The sequence below is a fragment of the Pristis pectinata genome, chromosome 30 (genome assembly GCF_009764475.1).
Source record: "Pristis pectinata isolate sPriPec2 chromosome 30, sPriPec2.1.pri, whole genome shotgun sequence".
Classification (NCBI taxonomy): Eukaryota; Metazoa; Chordata; class Chondrichthyes; order Rhinopristiformes; family Pristidae; genus Pristis; species Pristis pectinata.
This window is the reverse complement of record NC_067434.1, coordinates 17,780,677-17,801,731: the sequence shown is the minus strand read 5'-3', so window position 1 is coordinate 17,801,731 and position 21,055 is coordinate 17,780,677. Positions and strand designations below refer to the sequence as shown.

The 21,055-nt window shown below is 41.6% G+C and overlaps 1 protein-coding gene across 1 annotated transcript in view; it reads right to left on the bottom strand.

Annotated features, from left to right (window-relative positions):
* Window positions 1–1,327: 1,327 nt before the first annotated feature.
* The window catches only part of LOC127584581 (heparan-alpha-glucosaminide N-acetyltransferase-like), a 146,521-nt gene continuing 126,793 nt past the window's right edge, over window positions 1,328–21,055 (bottom strand). Inside the window, 3 exon segments of the mRNA XM_052041356.1 lie at window positions 1,328–1,509; window positions 5,266–5,378; window positions 13,644–13,714. Coding sequence (XP_051897316.1) covers window positions 1,328–1,509; window positions 5,266–5,378; window positions 13,644–13,714 — 366 coding nt within the window.

Sequence of the window (21,055 nt, the reverse complement as noted above, 5' to 3'; positions counted from 1 at the left end):
GGAAAAGCAATAACAGAATGCAGAATATAGAGTTACAGTTACAGAGAAAGCGCATTGCAGGCAGTCAATAAGGTGCAAGGCCATAATGAGGTAGATTATGAGGTCAAAAGTCCATCAAGAGGTCCATTCAATAGTCTTATAACCGTGGGAGAGAAGCTGTCCTTGATAGAAGCTGTGCTTTCAGGCTTTTGTATCTTTTGTCTACTGAGAGGGGGGAGAAGAATGTCCAGCGTGGAAGGGGTTTTGATTATGTCGGCTGCTTTACCGAGGCAGCGAGAAGTGCAGACTGAGTCCATGGAGGGGAGGCTGGTTTCCATGATGGACTGAGCTGTGTCCACAACTCTCTGCCGTTTGGACAATCATTAACACGTTGCCCGATCTCCTGCACATCGCTTAGTAATAGTTAAGAAAACTATTTTTATTGATAGACCTGGATCAAATCATGACCATTCTGACTACCTGCTAGATGGTTGGTGTGAATACCTATCAAAAAAGGTGTGAAGTGTTTGAGCTTTCAAGTAGGGCTAAGAAAGTTAATTGTGGTGTTGGGAGAAATAAACCTCAGAGGTTCCAAAAATTAGTTCGGAGAGAGATTTAATAGTGAAGCTCTGTATTCAAAGGGGCTAAAAAAGAACCCATAGATGGAGGAAAATAAAGGGTATGATTTAAAGAAAAATAGCAAAAATAGTAACAAAAGCACAATAGTCTGAACGATCTACCTGTGCTGAAATTGTAAGAGAGATGTATGGGCTATTGGAAAGGTCTGAAGTAAACAGAATTTAGTCAGTCTCAATTCATTCCTTGCGGACTCCAATCAACCACAAACATAGTCCAGCATTCAACACTAAATTGAAAATCTACGTCAAAGATAACGAGTGTGTGATTTTCAATCAGTTTAATAAGGTGTGTCAAATTAAGCTTGAGGCTTTATTGCATTGTTGTGCTGATGTTCAGGTAATTTTACAGGTAATACACAGCCTAACCATACAGCAGCCATCACTGTGCTTCAGAGAAAGCTGAAGTGCTTTGGGATGATGTTTCTAATTGTCAATCATCCATAGCTTGCTGTGCCCAAAGGATAATTTCATGGTTTTCATCACAGCAGAAGATTTAGAGTTTTTATATAAAAACGGGCATATTTAGAGAAAAGGGCCTCATGTAAATCAAGGAATAAAAACAAAAATGATTTACTTCGTCACCCAGTGTTAAGGATCAGGATCAATTTAGGCTCAAAAGTGAAAAAAAGAACAAGAAGGAAATGAATAAGATTATGCACTTTTTAATTACACTCAAACCACATTACTTGGTTCCATTTATTCCTGTCCAATTATATTTTTAAGAAGAATCTCTTTCTATACAGCAGATATGCAATGAAAACCCAAACAGCAGTGCCCACTAGATCCTGGAGGAGGCGCTCAGCATGAGTATTCTCGTACTTCATTTCCCAACTGAATGGGAAGTATCCACTCAGTATAGAATGTCCGACATAAACGAAGATTGAATTCATTCCTGTGATCAACACAGAGCAAGGAGGATTTTGATTAGTCTCCATGGCCTACCAGACTCTCACTCTATTGTCCTACACACTGCTGCCTGGCTAAGACCCCACCCACCTGGGTCATTCTCTCTTCTCCCCTCTTCCATCAGGTAGAAGATACAGGAGCCTGAGGGCACATACCACCGGGCTTAAGGGCAGCTTCTATCCCACTGTGATAAGACGGTTCCCTTATACGATTAGATGGACTCTGACCTCATGATCTTCTTTGTTGTGACCTTGCACCTTATTGCACTGCACTTTCTCTGTAGCTGTGACACTTTACTCTGTATTGTTATTGTGTTTACCTATTCTACATCAATGCACTCTGTACTAACCCAATGCAACTGCACTGTGTAATGAATTGGCCTGTACAATTGGTATGCATGACAAGTTTTTCACTGTACCTCGGTACGAGTGAAATAATAAACCAGTACCTATACCTATACCCAACCTGAGCCTTGGAACTAGTGAGTTGTTCTGGTAGACAGCCAGTACTGACAAGATGGGCCTCCTTGCTGTAAACATTCTATAGTTCTATATAAAAAAGATAAGATCTGGAGCTGGAGTTGGATTGGGCTGGTTCTCTACAAATACATACACTGAGGCTCAGTACTGCATGATAGGGCACGATTGTTGGGAGAGTGCAGGGATCAAATGAAGCAGCTTCTTTTTCTCAACATGTGGGTTTACTATAGTCCTTGGGCTCAGATTGGCTTTGGTTCAGATTTTAATCTTATTGTTTAGCAAACTTCAACTGTATGCACTCAACTTCTCTCCTATTCACAATCTCTACGACTGGTAGCTCACAAGATCACAAGACAAGGGAGCAGAAGTAGGCCATTCAGCCCATCGAGTCTGCTCCAAGGAAAAGGGAAAAAAGAAATGAGAAATTGGAGGGGGGGGGGTGGGGGCAGGTGAAAAAAAAACACACTATTCTAACCCTAATTTCCGGCCTTATCCCCATACCTCTTGATACCCCGGCTATTTAGATATATGTCTATCTCTTCCTTAAACGCCTCCAATGACCTGGCCTCCACTGCTGTACCTAGCTGACAGTTCATTACCCATAGTCCTACCTTCAAAGATTCCTTTCCTGAACAGTTTTGGCCTTACATTTAAATGGTTCCTCATTTCTTTTGGAGACACAAGAGACTGTAGATGCTGGAACCTGGAGCAACATACAAAGCACTGGAGGAACTCAACAGGTCAGGCAGCATCTGTGGGGGGAAATGGACCAGATGAAGGGCCTCAATCCGAAGCGTCGACTGTCCATTTCCCTCCGTAGATGCTGCTGCCTGACCCACTGAGTCTCTCCAGTGGTTTGTGTGTTGTTCCCTACTTCCTTTGACCATTCTTTCATTCATCCCCTCCCTATGTCCGTCTTGCTTAAAATTTCTCTCAGCTGCCCACTGGTCAGATTCTCAGTGGCTGAGAGGAGAAAAGAGAGGGATTTCCCAGCCAACCCTGGTCTATTATTCCAGCTGTTCCCCTTCAGCCACCAAGGTGAAAGAGATAATCTGATGAATGCTGTTCTTTGACAGTTCAGGCTGTTCTTTTTGCTGGGACATTTTACGTGCATGCCCATTTCTACCTGTCCAGTGCACCAAACCACACGGTGAATTATCACCCCAAATCAGCTGGAACTCACAGCACATGCAAGATTTTTCTTGTTTACCAGTGGATTTATGACAAACTCCGGCAGAGTAACTGCAAGAACCAACTGGATTCCATTGACTAAAAAATAAATGTTGGTCCCCTAATTGAGTTTGTCTGCCGTTTACTCAACAGCTTATTCACAGCACAAAAACAGGCCCAGCACCAATCTCTTCCCACCCTTTCTTCATTTAACCCCATCAATATATTCAGCTTTTTATCTCTCAAGTTCTTATCCAATTTCTCCTTGAATTCCCCTTTGCCTCAACTTGTGATCATGGGTTGTGCATGATTACCCCTGAGCTTTCTCCTGACTTTTCTGTTGTACTTTTTGTAATTATCTGAAACTTATGGCTCGAAATTCTAGTCTTGAACTAACTGACTTTTTATGGTATGTCAATATCTCTGCCTCATTTGTATTATGTGTTCTAATAATATTGTATTGTAAAAATACTTCTTTCATTTCTGCGTCTGTAGAGGAACCTTGCATCTGAGAATGTCTTCAGTTGGAGGTGGGTGGGGGGTTCTGACAGACGGAATTGGGACTCGGTCTCGGGGTGAGGAATCCAGGAGAATCATGGGGTTGGATAACAGGGAGCTGGATGCTAAGATCAGAATGTGTGGAAAAGGATCTGTACAGTGGGGAGAGGAAGAAAGAGTTATGAGAGCCTCATTCAAGCAATGAGTTAGTGAAAAGGTTGTCCTCAGAGTGACTGGTGATGGTTGCTCCTGGTCTAAGTTCCTCTGAAAAGATTCAAACAGATTGCACAGGGAATGAAGTCATTGCATGCATCGCTGATGCATAAATCATGTCAGGTACGCAGGGGTCCAAGAAACATGACCTTGAATTTCCAGCATCTGCAGTTTTTTGACTTTCACTAATTGCATCATTCCATTCACACTTTTGCCTGCTGACCTAAGTTGACCCATTATTAAGAACTGGGTTGATTTTAAAATTCTCATCACCATTTTCTATTTCCAAGAACAGTTTCCCCCTCCCTACCTTTGAAATCTCCTCCAGTCCTGAAATCTCTGTAACTCTCTAATTTAGGTCTCTTGATTATCCCTGAATTTATTTGATCCACTATTGTTGGTCACGCCTTCAGCTATCGATGTTCTAACCTCTGGAATCCCTTCCTTTAACCTCACCACCATTCTTCCTTCCTTCAAAATGCCCCTTAAATCCAGTCACTTTGAACGAGCCAAATATCTCCTGTGCTTGATGTCTAAATTAGTTTGATAGCACCTTGGTGAAGCATTTTGGAACATTTCACCATATTAAAGACATTATATCAATTCTGGCTGTTATTTTTCCATTCGTTATTTGAACAGCGGTGTTAGTTAACCTGGCTTTGTCACTATTATCCCCAAGGGTTAATATCTTATCAATTTAAATTGATGGACTGTTTCAATGGATTGGCCTAACCAATCAAGAATGAAAACAGCATACAACCAAACCATGCATTTTTCAGAATGAGAGAAGCAGGGCACAGATAGTGCCATTGTTTATGATTTGCACAATTGTCCTTTCTGTTGATGATTGTGATAACTGCTTCAGGATATTTTACTGTGCAACATAGACCTTGGCTGACATGCAACCTCCGTTTTCACCACCCGTGCATGGGAGCATCAAAACACATACTTCAATCACATGAATAATACATCATTCACAAAACTTAAAAGTTGCCTCAATGATATCCCACCTTCTGAAGAAAGATCATTGACAGAAACATTAACTCTTCTCTCTCTCTCTCTCTCTCTCTCTCTCTCTCTCACTCTCTCTCTCTCTCTCTCTCTCACTCTCTCTCTCTCTCTCTCCCTCCCCGAATGCTGTCTGGCCTGCTGAACATCTTCGCCATTTTCTGCTGTCTCTGGCCCTCGGTAGGGAAGCCCATTACCAGATGTCCAGCATCCAGAGTATTTTGATTTCAAGCTATCCAGGGGCTTTTTCCAAGTTACTCAAGTTACATTGTTCCAAGTTACTCAAACACAATACAACAGTCTATGTGCTTACGGCTTGAATAGTGAGAATTAGGGTTAGTGTACAGCATGTAGACACTGTTCTGGCTACTTACCTGGGAAGATGAATGGCTCCCCACCCCACCACTCCCTCATGTCTATAACGTAGTACATCAGACCCAGCAGGATGAAAGAGGAGCAGCCTGTCATGGTGATGAAGGACAGGGACCTACAAAGACATAAAATTAACACATCAGCAAATCAAGTACCAATTCAACAGGATCCAGAGGTTCCTGAAGAAGATCGTATTCATGGTAAGCACACTCAGGTCAATGAATACAACACAGTCACTGGTCACGTGCATGATTCCCTACCAGAAATCCCAGATTATGGAATCACAACTTTAAATTATGCAGACATTAACTTTATAGATAGTTCATAACATCTCAAGAAATGCTACAAGAAAGCTCCTATTTGATAGCCATGTTCCACAATGAGATGAATGCTCTGTTAAGCTGTTTTTGACGGTGTTACTTCAGTGAGGAACAAAGGACAGGAGACTCCCTGTAAAACCCAGATCCATATTCTATATTGCTGAATGCCCAGTGGATTTATTAGTGACTGTCTTATATTTCATTTTGGATTCTCCAGAAATGATAATACCCGCTCCATATCTACCATAGCAAACCTCTACTATTGGAATATTACCAAAATACCACAAGCACATTCATGAATTTTTAGATATTGTAGAAGAAACAGTATCTTGTTAGATTCTGTGTCATACAAATAGAACGAATAAGGCAAAAGCTTACATTTTTTAACAGTGGTCCTTTCCTTGATATGAAACAACAGAAAATTTTACAGTTTGCAAATGTTACTGTTGACCTTTACTTTCCTCTTAGGCATTCTCTCGGGATCAAGGATGACTTGTTTCCGCTCCAGTTCTGCAGGTTGTGAGATGGCTGTTGAAACCCAAGTGGGAACTGTAGACCCTTCCGTATGACAATACCGATGGGGAGCGTGGGGGGCTAGCTAGTGAAGTGGTCTGCTCCTTCCACCATTTATGCAGGGCTTCTGAGTGCTCCAGACTCATGGACTTGAAGTTCTCAATGACATCCCAAAAGCTCCTTCTTGAGCAGTCATGGGCTCAAGATTCCCAAGAGTCAAGGAGGCTTTGAACCTTTTCCACAGTCTGCCTGGCAATCTCTTCCCATGACAGAGTTTGGAATAGACTATACATTTTGGAAATCTGCTGTCTGGATTGTTAATGACGTGGTTTGCTCAATGCAGCTCAATGAGTGTAACTAGATGTTGTTCTGGGTGAGTACATTGTTTGTGATCATAGTGAACCTGAGGCAACCCTGGGACCCTAAAAGGGTTATCAGGAAAAAAGAATCGACTGATAACCTGAGGCAACATCCACACTGTAATTCAACCCTGAACTCCAAACATGACAGGAGGTTACCAAGAGTCCAGAGGAAACAACTCAAGCTTATTCTGAAAACCTCCTTGAAAATATACAACATCCTCAGTCATTCATGGGAACCTCTAATTCAAGGACAGATCAAATTGGAGAAGGCACATTCAGAAAGGCATTGAGAATGAGTCTCTTTGCTGGGAGTTCAGGAAGCTCAACAAACATAGAAGGAGAACCAGCTCCCATGTTACCCAACCATACACCTGCTACTTTAGAGTCTGCAGATCCCACAATTGCCTCATCCGCCACCTCAGAATTCAAAGGCCTGCAATGGAAGTAAGTCATCCTCAATTCCAGGGAACTGCCGAGGAAAGAGAACCTGAGAGCCGGCAGAGTTTCCCACATCCACCTGCATGGAAATATGACACAAACAAAGAGCTGATGAACATGGACCCTGGGACCCTAAAAGGGTTATCAGGAAAAAAAGAATCGACTGATAACTACTTTACCGATGTCCAACAAGAAAGACTAAAGGTAGCCAAAGCTTTGATCAACACTAATGGCTTTGCAACTGAAAAAAACAGAATATTTTGATGACATCTAGACCTCTTCTGATTCAATTGATTGTTCACAGAACAAGTAAACAAGATCCAATAACAGTTCAATATATGAACAGCTGCCTCAGCTGGTTGCTGAATTTCTATGTAAACTTTGTATATTTAGCCACACTCTCGGTTCCAGTAAGGTAAATTTAAGGTGACTAGCCACCCTTCAAATATTAAAGATGTGGAAAACTTCACAGAACCTTGAGAAAAACAGAACTTCCTTGGTACCGCAGTGGAGTGTGACCTAGATTGTGAGTACAAATCCAAGTACTAGTTATCTAACAACTACTTGGTTCTATATAGGTATTTCACAAGAGTGCTATCAGTTTCACACTGAGCCACAAAAAGAGATATGAAGGCAGATGACCTAAAGTGTATTCAGAGAAACACATTTTAAGAGTGTTTTTAGAGAGGAAAGAGAGGCGGGGAGGGTGAGACGTTGAGGAAAGGACTTCGAGATTGTCGGGCCTTAACAGCTGAAGGCACAGACACCACTGAAGGTGAAACTGAATTCAGGGATGTTTCAGGAAGTAAACAATTCCTTTAGAGGCAGCAGCTCACAATATAACAATCAATGGTTCCTAATGGAATATTCACAGCGATAACAATATTTCCGTGGATGAGGGTCAAGAGAAGAAAGAAGCTCCCTTTCGGATCACTGGAAATATGAGATCAGCCCAGCATTTAAGTACATTAACTGTCACTGTCTGTTTCTCCAATCATAACCTGACCACTAATGAAAACTGACGTTGAAAGGAAATACATTGTTGCCCCATGCTGCAGCTCAAGTTTGTCAAGAGGCAGATAATCAATGAACAATACAACATAATGTGGTTTCCAACAGATGATAATGTATGCAAAATAATTTCAATCGAGGACGAAAATGAATAAACAACAAAAATCAGGAGTGATTATTTTAATGAGCTGAAGTGCTTTAACATTGGCAGAGAGCCACCTTTATTTCCAAATCACTTAAAGTTCTGATCAATTGGTATCATTATTTTCTCATTTCAGTCTTTCAAAGGCAAGCACAGTGATGCTGCTGCTGACAGAACTCCATGTTTGTACTTTTGTATTCGTTGACATTACTGTCCTACTCCTGTCCCCTCAGTCCCCTCCCCCTTCCTGTCCCCATCAATCCCCTCCCCACCCTCTCCCCGCCCCTTCCCCACCCTTTCCCCTCGCCCCCCTCCCCACCCTCTCCCCCCACTTCCCCACCCTCTCCCCGCCTCCTTCCCCACTCCCTTCCCCACCCTCCTTCCCCAACCCCTCCCCACCTTCTCCCCGTTCCTTCCCCACCCTTTCCCCTCGCCCCCCTCCCCACCCTCTCCCCGCCCTTCCTCCCCCTCTCCCCTTCCCAACCCTCTCCTCTGCCCCCTTCCCCACCCTCTCCCCAGCCCCCTCCCCACCCTCTCCCACTCCCCCTTCCCCATCCTTCCCCAACCCATTCCCCACCCTCTCCCCTTTGATAGGTGCATTATGTTGCAATACTGCTTTGAGATCAGGCCAGAGGAAAAGGTTTCCAAGAGACCCATATCATAAAGGATGTTTTAATTTTAGCTGAAAATGCCAATCATTTAAAACATAATATATGGCAAACAAGTAGATTGACATAAATAACCTATTAACTTAGCACCCTCAGATATGGTCCATGTAAAGAGAGGCTTCCCCTGTCTCTTCAGTTGGACACGGTTGCAACTTATTGGGTTCTTGCCTCCTGAGATTGGGCCAAGTAACTAGTGTTGATGCAGAGGCTAAACTCTTCACTGCACACACTGGGTCCTTCTTTAATGTTTGCATTGCTTTCACTTTATTTCAGGGATTAACTTTGTTCTTGCAGATTTTGATTTGTCTGGGTCTGATATTAGGTGCATCTTCACAAATATTTCTTTTTTATAGGTTGGGCAGATTTGGTGATTTTTGCACTCTGGCAAGCTGATCATATAGTAACATTTCTGACCCCTAAGAAAAGCACAATACAAAAGCTTGTGGAATTCATTACTGGAATTGGTTGTTTTGTGGTTCAGGTGCTGTTTTCTGACTTTGTAACTGATCTAAATTGATCTTAAAATGTTATTTGGTTTCATTTGATTCAAAATCACAGCAAACCAAATTGCACCACTTTCAAGTGCAGCAAAGACACCATAAATTATTGGTGCTGTGAGTTTGGCCTGAAGAAATTATTCTTTCCCTTTCTTCTCTTCCCCAACATCCTCAACTCCCCTCCCCCCGACCATTATCATTACAGCACCAGCACCAACTTAATTTTATAGTGGAAAACATTTGCTTAGGTTACAACCTCATTAATACACAGTAGGTAAGATGTCAATGTTCCTGAGGAGAGTACTGTCAGTTGCAAATAAATGACAGGAAAAGAAAGTTTCAAAAATCATTTTGGTTAAATTCTCACTGTTGAAGCATATTTAAATTCTGCAGAAATTTGCGTTCACTAAATATTTTAAGTCGTAAACTATGGTTTTAAATTTACTTTAATTGCTGATAATAACTTGGTTAATTGTATATGTGAATATATAATATGTTTTCATATATTGTAAGTTTGAAACGATTTGCTTCAGAAGCTTGAGTGAAAATTAACAAGCTTATTTTCACAAGTACATGGAAAAGCATAGAATGCAAAATTTGCAGAGGCAGAAATAATTGTGTTTGGTAATAAATGTAGTTGCTACATGATAATTTAATAATCACCTAGGTTCTAGCTTCAATTATGATTTGCTAATCTGTAACATTGAAACAAAGTTGGAACTGAATGTTTAGTGATAATTACACAAGCATATGTGTCTTTTGTGAATGTATTAGTATTGGTTTATTATTGTCACTTGTACTGAGGTACATTGAAAAACTTGTCTTGCATACCGATCGTACAGGTCAATTCATTACACAGTGCAGTTACATTGGGTTAGTACAGAGTGCATTGATGTAGTACAGGTAAAAACAACAACAGTACAGAGTAAAGTGTCACAGCTACAGAGAAAGTGCAGTGTAATAAGGTGCAAGGTCACAACAAGGTAGATCGTGAGGTCACAGTCCATCTCATCATATAAGGGAACCGTTCAATAGTCTTATCACAGTGGGGTAGAAGCTGTCCTTAATGTGAAGAAGGGATGCTGTTCACCAAAAGTACACCGAGCTTTGGCATTCTGAATTTACACACAAAATATACATTTCAAGATCATTATTATAAATTAAGGGATATATTTGTTTTGAATATGAAGAACTCATTCACAGAGAGCGGGTTTGAAAGAGTGTCAAGGTTTTCAGATCAAAAGAGAAAATAATAATATTAGGAGGAGGGTGAAGAAGGGGAGTAATTGGTAATTGGCTTATTATTGACACATGTATCTGAGATACGTGAAAAACTTTATTTTGCGTGCCGTCCATACAGATGGTTCCAAACATAAGTACATCAAGGTAGAACAAAGGGAACAGCAGTAATAGAATGCAAAATATAGTGTTACAGTTACAGTTACACAGAAAATGCAGTGCAGGTAGACAAATAAGGTGCAAGGGCCACAACAAGTGAAGAGACAGTCCTTTTATAATGAATTACAATGGTCTAGAAGTTTATCTATAGTAAGTAGCCTACCTCCAATACATTAATTTCAGAGCCAAATTACAACTAGCTGATGCTTCCACATTAAGTGTTTAGCATTACTGGCCCTGGATGAAATTCTAAGCAAACGTAGGCAAAGTTAGGAAGAACAGATGTGCTTCCCCATTGGGCCAGCAAGTTAACCTGCTTCCCACTTCCTGCAATCTATACATGAGTCCTCCATCCCAAATTCATTTCTCTGTGGCTCATGATCACAAACATTGTCCAATCCTCACTCCCTCCATCCTCTCTGCTCTGTGATTGTGGACAAGAGCCACAAGTCATCCCAATCCAACAGCCAGACTCCCAAAAATGCCCATTCAATTTGACAGGAGCTATACTATCCCACTTCTAGGAATAGTCCCCCTCATCCATCACTCCTTTCCTATCACTGTCACGTCTAAACACCAGACTGCTGGGGCTGTTTTGGCCCCAGGTTATAAAGCTGAGCCCTTCCTATAAGGGTCAGGATGTTTGGCAAGTGGATGTTACAAGCAGACAATATCTGATAATGGAAATATTGCTCACTGAATCACTACACTCAAATGCCCAGGTTGCAAGTTGTAGTACACCCCTGGGAGAGATCAGGGCTTGGGTCCATTAAAAATGGAAGAAATTCCATTACAATAAAAGACAAAATGCTGGAAATATTCAATAGGTCAGTCAGCAGCTATGGAGAGAGAGTCAACTTTTCAAGTCAATGACCCTGCATCAGAACTGGAAACGATAGAAATTGAACATGTTTTAAGTTGCGGAGAATGGGCGGGGTGGGGGGGGGGCGGGTGGCGGTGGGAAGAACACCTCAAGGACTGCTGGAGTCCTGAAGGCAGCTCACCACCACCTTCTCAAGGGTAATTAAATGCTGACTCAGCTTACAAAGCCCACACTCCTTGAATGAACATAAAACAAATGGAACTTTTGTGATAGGGATGAGACTGGTTCCCCTTTATCCACCCTGTTTGTTACATCCTCAAAGAACTCTAGGAATTCTTGTCAAACAAGATTTCCCCTCATAAAACCATTGGCATACAGTTTTCTAAATGTGCTGTAATTAACTCCTAAATAATAGATTCTAGCTTTTCCCCAGTGGCAGATGTTTGACTAACTGGCCTATAGTTTCCAGCTTTTCATGTCCATCCTTTCATGAACTATGCTGTTACATTTGCAGTTTTCCAATTCTGAAGACCTCTTCAGAATCCAGGGAGTTTTGGTGGATTATAACCAACACACACGTTAACTCTACAGTCACTTCCTTTAAGATAATAGCATGCACGCCAATCGGCCTTGGGACATATCGGCATTTAGCCTCATTAGTTTGGCACTTTATTTCTCGAATGATAAAGACTGGAAATTCGATTTCATCAGAAAGGCTAGTTACCTTTGACTCTCACCAATTGTTATCGATGCACCATAGAAAGCATCTATCCAGATGTATCGCGGCTTGGTATGGCAACTGCTCTGCCCATGACCGCAAGAAACTGCAGGAAGTTGTGGACACAACCCAGCGCATCACAGAAAGCAGCCTCCCCTCCATGGACTCTGTCTATGGTTCTCACTGACTTGGTAAAGCAGCCAGCATAACCAAAGATCCCACCCCACCGGGTCTCTTTCCTCTAGCCCCATTCATTTCCTTCTATTTATATCTCTTTCATTCAGATCAGCTGCAATTAACAAGCCTCCACCCCCCTCTCTCTCCTGATACCACCAATCATTCATAGTGTCATTTGGTCTCACTTGGCCTCCACATTATCACAGACATTCCCGTCATCAACCCCTCCCCCTTCTCTAAACTTAAAACATGCAATGTCAAACTTTTCCTAGTTCTGGTGAAAAGTCATTGGCCTGAAACATTGTTTCTCTCCTCACAGATGCTGCCTGGCCAGCTGAGTATTCCTAGTATATTCTGTTTTCAGTTCAGATTTTGAGAACCGCAGGGTTTTTTTTGCTTTTAGAACTTCTATTATTCGTATTTTGCAATGAAATCAAACAATATTTCACATCACTAGTAATTGTATTCCATTTTCATCCTCTCCAAGGTACTCAATCTTAAGTGCCATCTCAGTCAGTGATAGCTGTCTCAGTACTGGATCAGAGGTTGTGAATTTAATCCTACGACAGGAAAGATCATATAATGCAGACTGGTATTCACATGGTTTTATGAGAGATTAATTATCACCCTTCAGATACTGAATTAAAGCAACACTCCACCTTCCCACGAGGAGTTTTCTCAGAGATATGATATCAAATCTCCCCCAGCCACCAACAGTGTACTGATTAACAGGTCATTAATCTCATTGCTAATGAGATCACACTCCACGTAACAATGGCTACTGCAGCAACTCACATTAAGTGCTGGAGAAACTCAGCAGGTCAGGCAGTATCTATAGAGGGAAATAAACAGTCGATGTTCAGATCGAGACCCTTCATCAAGACTGGAAAGGAAGAAGGCAGAAGCCAGAATAAGGAAGTCGGGGGAGGGGGAGGAGAACAGGCTGGCAGGAGATAGGTGAGTCCAGGTGAGAGGGGGAAGGTAGGTGGGTGGGGGAGGGGGGAGATGTAAGAAGCAGGGAGGTGACAGGTAGAAGAGGCAAAGGCCTGAAGAAGAAGGAACACTTCAGCCCTTTGAGAGCGAATTGGCTACTGTATTTGCCCAAGTTGCTACAATCACCACACTGCAGCTTGTTTGAAGCATTTTGAAATATTTCTGATGTGTGAGAGGAATTAATGCAAACACAACTTTCTTTTGTTCTTAACGGACTGAGAAACCATGTAAGCACATGTTAAATGGCTCCAGTTAAAGGACTCCCATTTGATTTTTTTCCAATGGAATCTCTATTCCCAGATTGTTGAAGCAATGCTTACCAGAGGTTTTTATTGATGGGGATGAACCCTTCCTCCCCGCTGCATTTTGTAAGGACCGCCGAAATAAATCCCTATGAGCACAGGAAATAAGGATTTGGTCAATCTCTGAGCACATGGAACAAGAAATAAAACGATAGAAGTTTATGGCAATATTTAAGATGTTTTCATTGTGTAATAAACTCCACAGATAGCTACTGAAAAATGGAAAAAATGCATTAAGGGAATATCTTTGATATAAAAATTAAATCCAGAATAAATCTCCAAACTGAAACTTGTCAAAAGGGCAAAGGGGTAACAAGTTAAACAAGTAAATGCACATTCTAAGACCCACATACTCCATCCAGAGAGCTATCCATACAGAGAGTATACTAGCAGGGCAGACTCAGACTGAGACAACACAGGAATTAGATCTGGAATCCTTTATTTTTTTCTTAAGAAAAGGAAATACCCACATTTTAAGTAGCTGCTTCACAACCTTGTAGAGCATAAAAAATAATTTTGAAGTGTGGTCCCAATTGCTAGATAGGAAATGGGGAAGACAATTTGTGTATAGCATGCTCCCATAAACTGCATTCCAGATAATAGAGTAGAAATTCATCTTCAGTTGCATGCAGGCAGTGTGGTAGCAGGTGCATACTTCACTGTGATGAAGTGGAGTGCCGTTGATCTCACTAGAAGTGTATTTTGGAAGCAGAGAACATGGTGCATCCTCTACTGCATTGCATGTTTCTCCCAATAGACTGAGGATGGATTTTGAGCATTATAGTGATTTTCAGTGAGGAACAAATATTGGCCAGGACACTGGACTAATGCTCCTTCTCACTTTTCAAATTATGTGGACAATTGGGGTCCTTCTTGGATGGATGAGCCAAGAAGACCAAAAGGTTTGACCCCACCTTCTTCCAGAGTCTGATTTCGATGTTCAATTTATATTTGGGGTTCAGTCAGGTTTGGGAAACCCATTGAGACACTGGCTTGTTTAAGCATGGACACCAGTTTAAAACAAACCTTTCAGTTCAAGGTCAGGTATTAACAAATGATGCAACCATACTGTCAGGGCAGAGATGCATTTTTACAACATGAATGACAGTGTTTCATTGTATATTTACAGACAGTTAAAGCTTTGCCAACAACTCCAAGGGGGTAGAAATCCCTTGCTGAAAACTGATCCTTATTGATATTGATCTTTAAGTAACTACTCTAACTATGAGCAAATTATATTCCACCAGTCATGTCCTTATGGGCAATGTAGAAACTATTTAAATGAAGTGAGCAATCTTTGTGGTACAATTACTGTGCATATATTTAAGAATAAAATATTGTACTTTTAGAAGACATTTAGATCACAGCACCTCAGCCCGATAAACAAAGAAACAGGCCATTCAGCCCAAACAGCCCATAGTGGTAACAATGTTTACCTCAGCCTCTTCCCTGCCCATCAGGATATAAATTGGTTTCCACTTTCCAGAGGCAACAGAAGCTCAGAGTGTACTAGAGATCTTCTCAGATATAAAAATAAAATCTGACCACGCCCCACCAACCTGAGTCAACCACTAGCAATCAGAACCCAACCACTGGGAGTCTGTACCTGACACAATCTCAAGGGCTTGTAATTGTTCTGACCTAACCTGACTGTCACCTCCTGTCCTGGGCACCCAGAGTACGTCACCTGGCCCAGCATTTCAGGGCCTCTGAATATATTTAACACATATTTATTTATCTGCATTCTATTTATTTATAAAGACCTGAGCATTAGCATGTTTATTTATAAAGAGCTAGCTGGGGGAACCTCATTGAAAAACATCAGTCTTCTTCACACCCAACCTGACATAAACCCAACACATATAGTCGGGTCCCGCCAGACTCAGGTCAGATAGCCAAGCTCCATGGTGAAGTTCCTCACATAAAATGCAGGAGGTCTGGGTTCAAGCTTCTCATCTACAGTCAGTGGGACAACCAATGGCAGCAGGATGGTCACATCGGTGAACTAATAAGCCAGAGGGCCAGACCAATGATCCAGAAGCATGAGACATTAATTCTCACAGTAGCACCCAAGTCATTCTCTCTTCTCTCCTCTTCCATCGGGTAGAAGATACAGGAGCCTGAGGGCACGTACCACCAGGCTTAAGGACAGCTTCTATCCCACTGTGATAAGACTATTGAACGGTTCCCTTATATGATGAGATGGAGTCTGACCTCACGATCTACCTTGTTGTGACCTTGCACCTTATTGACTACCTGCACTGCACTTTCTCTGTAGCTGTGACACTTCACTCTGTACTGTTATTGTTTTTACCTGTACTACCTCACTGCACTCTGTACTAACTCAATGTAATGGCACTGTGTAATGAATTGACCTGTACGATTGGTATGCAAGACAAGTTTTTCACTATACCTCGGTACAAGTGACAATAATAAACCAATACCAATACCAATAATGAATCTGGAATAAACCACCTGACTGTTGAAAAATCCCTGGGTAAAGAAAATCCATTGCCTTTATTTAGTCTGGCCTATATGTGATTCCAATCCACTAGCATGTACTGACACTTAACTGCCCTCTCAGGTGTCCCAGAAAGCCATTCAGTTCAATAAATGCTGGCCCTGTCACTGAAGCCCAAACCCCATGAACAAATGGATAAAAACCAACTGTTGCTTTGTCGTCCGTATCATGTTTCAAACAGGAAATCACTGGCAAGGCTGGTACTTAGTGTTCACCCGTAGACGGCCCGCATGGCCATTTCAGAAAGCAGTGAAGTCTTGATTTCATTGGTGGCTCCTAAAGATGTGCTGGTTGGTAGGTAAATTGGCCATTGTAAATTGCCCTTAATGGTAGAATCTGGAGGCAGTTGATGGGAATATAGGAAGAATAGATTATAGGGATCGCACCGTGAGTCAGCATGGATTCAATGGGCCAAATAGCCTCCTTCTACAATGTACTGCAATATAGAACATATAGTCATATGTTGGCCAGACCCAATAAGGATGGCAGATTTCCTTTCCTGAGAAACTAGCTGGGTTTTAAACAACAATTGATAATTTCAGAATCGCCACAACTAATGGTAGATTTTTAACTCCAGATTCATTTAATTACTTAACCACCTGCTCCAACACACCCAAAGATCCCATTGTCCTATTTGTAAAATGTGCATGTCAAAACTCGACCTACAGGCAAAAATCCACAAGAGCAGGTCATTCATTAATCAACCCATTGCCTTTCTCAGTGGACCTTGCTGTGGAAAGTGACTGCTGCTGTTTTTCGCTTGCACAGCAGTCATGCACTTCAGTCTAATTCATTGCATGTAACTATGAAGGGATGTAATAAACTGAGAGTTAGCACTGAGTCAAGCTGATGCTGAAATAATGTAACCGACAGTAAAATTGGAACTTTTATTTTTTCAAAAACGAAGTATTAATCCGGAAATCACACCAGTACATAACAATTAACTCACGAGTGATGTCAGTGGCCGTGCTTAATTGATTATGAGTGATCATACAATTCTCATATTTTTCAAGGAAAAATCACATCAGTTGGTTAAAGTGCCTTCTGTCATATTTTCAATTGTGTTGCCTGCTCCTGTCATTCTGGTATTGTCTTATAAGAGAATTAGGCTTGATTCTTTCCTTGTGCTGTTGGTTTACATTAGTGACAAGGATCACAGCTGGTGACATGAACCAATAATGAGATACCAGACCATATTTCACTGGGTTGAGGATCTGAAAGCAGGCATTGACAGACTAGCATGAACCATTCTGTAATTAAATCTTCAGTCGAACAATTATTCGTTTCAATTATTTCCTGACAGACCTACAATTTTAATTCAGAAAATAAGACTTGCTTTAATAAAGCATTTCATCAAAATTTTAAAATACTTTGCATATAAAGGTACAGTGACTCCCAGGCAATTGTATCGGCCATTTTGCAAGTAGGAAGATCCCAGGAACAGCAGCAAGATAAATAGCCAGATTTCAAGAGAAGAATACTGACAAGGATATCAGGAGTACCCATCTTCACACAGTCTCATGAGACCTTTGAAATCCACAATAACTACTGAAAGAGTCTGCTTATCCAAGGGGTAGAACTTCAATCAATGCAGCAGAAACTGCGGGAGACCTGTTCCAATTATGGCCAATGAGTTGGACAGTGCCTGCAAAGGTGTGTTAAACAGTCACTTTGGGGTGAGGCAACAAACTCTTTGCTTCTGGGCCCACTGCTTGCAAATTCAATAGGACCCATGCCTCAGGCTGGGTCAGACTTACAGTGGGAAAGTCCTCTACTCCCTGAACTCTGCCAGTGAGTCAGGAAATCAGAGAAGTCTGGAGCTGGGAGAGGGGTTGTGGGGAAGAGAGATGAGCATCAGTTAGGGGCTGGGGATTATTGAGACGGAGTTTCATCAAGATTAGGGTGGGAGGACTGGTAGTGGGAGGACTGGTAGTGGGAGGACGCGATCATCTATTGGATCCCCAGGGTTGGGTGGTTGGGTGTTGAGGGGGGTCATGGGGAAGGGCCAGCAAGAGTTTAGGATTACATTGGGTTACATAGGATATATGACAGAGAAGCAGGCCATTCAGCCCAAGCAGTCCACAACAGCATTTATGCTCCACTCAAGACTCCCGCTGTTTTTATCAGCAAGCCCCTTTATTTCCTCCTTTCTCATATGCTTGTACAGCCTGCCCTTAAATGTATCAATGCTTGTGGGAGCAAGTTCCACATTCTCACCACCCCTTGGAAAAGAAGTTTCCTTTGAATCCCTTAATAGCTTTCTTGTTAATTACCTTACAATGATGGCCTCTTGTTGTTCTTTGCCACAAGTGGAAACATCCTCTCTGAATCCACATTATCAAGACATCTCGTAATTGTATTAACTCACCCTCAGCTTTCTTCTTAAGAGAGAACAGACTCAGCCTGTTCATCCTTCCCTTATATCTGTGCCATTTTCATTCTTGTAAATTTTCTCCTGAAACATTATCTTTGTTTCTCTCTCCACAGACACAGCCTGGCCTGCTGAGGATTTACAGGATGTTCTAGTTTTAGTATGGAGATACATGTCTGTCTTTTTGTCTTATTCATCTGAGATGCAATGCCTTCACTGGATCCAGCAGCCATTCTGGCTCCTGCTTGAAATCTGTAGAACTACCAAGGCTCTGAAGACAAGAGGCAAAGGGTGCTAAATTCCTCTCTGTGTGTTTACATTGCTTGTGTTTACACAGTACAAATATGTCCTAGTAACTGGGCTCCTCAGGCACTTTGCAAAGCAGTAGAATATAAACTGAAAGCATTAGCAATTGCTTTATGTGAAGTGGGTTGAAGTACTTCAGTAATTTCTCTGGACAAGGTGCACTTAGGAAAGGATTACTGTTCCAGGAAAATGGACTTGGTCAATTGGAAATATTAAGCATACTGCCATAGAATTCTGTCTCATGGCTAAACTCTGAGAATAAACCTCTCACGTAGGCAAGGGAGATTTCAATCAGTAGCTGATTTGTATGATACTTCACTCTGAGGGTATCATAATGCTGACAGTAGGTGCCTGAAATGATGAGGGCCAAGGTCCAATGCAATGCAGCAAATCACCATAAAATTTAAGGGTGGGGGGGGGGGGCAACTTCAGTCAGAAAGTAAAATTTGATGTTAGTTTCTGTCCAGTTTGTCTATTTTACCCAAACCAATTAGAGAGAAACTACAGATGCTGCAAGTCTGAAATTAAAACTAAAAACTGCTGGAAACATTCAGCACATCAGGCAGCATCTGAATGTTCTGACAAAGAGTCTTCAACCCGAAATGTTAACTCTGTTTCTCATTCCTTAGATGCTGTTTGTTCTGTTGATTATTTCCTTCATTTCCGTTTTTTTTTCCAGAGACTAATGAAAAGTTGATCATTTTGCAAAGGATATGATGAAAAATCAGCAAATAAAGAAAATAATTTCTATGTTAATAACATTGAAGTTCTCTGCTATTAATAATGGTGCATCAAATATAAACAGGCTGAGCTCAGTGCACCCACCAATCAAGGATTCATCTATTTTGTGTATTCCCTGGGACTCTTCAGATGCAGCCTCAGTTACAAGTTAACAGCTCTGCACTCACTAGCGCTTGCAGCCCAGGAGAAGGGCAGCTTAACCATCATAGGCACTCTGGGACTCTGGACATGACAGGGAGGAAAATTTTTGGTGTGGTGTCTGTTACAGAGAGAGAAAAGAGGTTGTAGCATTTGGTAAGGGCGGTGGATTGTGCTTGGGCTTTACATCAGGTTTGGAGTGAGAATAGGTTTCTGGAAGATACAACAGAGAGTATGTCCCACACATCAGAGGAAGGGATCTTGGGATCAGCTGTTCATCATGGAATATTGTCACAGGTTGACAGGGTCATGGGGTCAGAGTATTGAAAGAGAGAAGGATCCAAGGATCCAGATTGGCACCATGGGATTATGACCAGGTTGTCCAGTGAATGCCTGATGAGATGTGCCCCATGGACAACAAGGTCCCAGTTCCCTGGTAATGCTCCAAAAAGATATCATCCCATATTCCCTGACACAGAAACCATGTTGGAGTCACAACTGTGACTCACTGTAAGGATCTGCCCAACTGAATTTCATGGCCGGTACCACTTGACCTGAAAATCCTCACAAATGTAACTTATTTCATTTTAAATCCATGTTTAAACACATAATAAACCAGCCCTACATGATTGAATTTCTGGACAAATGACTGTTAACCAAGCACCATTTTTGTCCTCAGGTTCCTTGTGTTGGTAAACTGTCCACAAGCATGGGGTTCCATATTTGCGCACAGGTTACAGTTGGACAACAGTTCCATAGATAATTTGGTGACAACAGTTCTATGATTTTTCAAGTCTCCATTCCAGCACAGTTCTCCCTTTAAGACATAAAAGACCTGCGATTAGCATTAACAGTGAGGAATCTGTGCACAATTAGGTGATACGTTTATGGATCAGAAGAATGCCACATAGAGTTTGAAAAAAAGCGAACTCTTTCATTGAATAAACATCACAAATAATGTGACAGAAATTCTCCTTTATCTGTTAGTTCTTTGATTCTGGTTTTCAAGTTTCTCCACACCCTTGCCCCCACTATCAATCTAACGCCCTAAATTCTCCAGGTGTTCCTCATTCCCCTGACTCACACTCTTGCCAATTCCCGATTTAATTCATTCCATCACTGGTGACTGCATTTTAGGCTGCCTTGATCGCAAGCTCTGGAGTTCCTTCTCTAAACTGCCCATATTGTTCAATGTTATAAATCAATGTGGAAGTGTGGTTTTATCTGTTTACATTATTAGACAACTGGCTGCTGTAGTTTGCTAGGATGTAGCAGTTTGTTGAAATCTCTCCAGACTGAGAGAAAAAGGTCTCTTCTCTTCAATAGTTAAGCAGGCGAAACAGTGTTGATAGA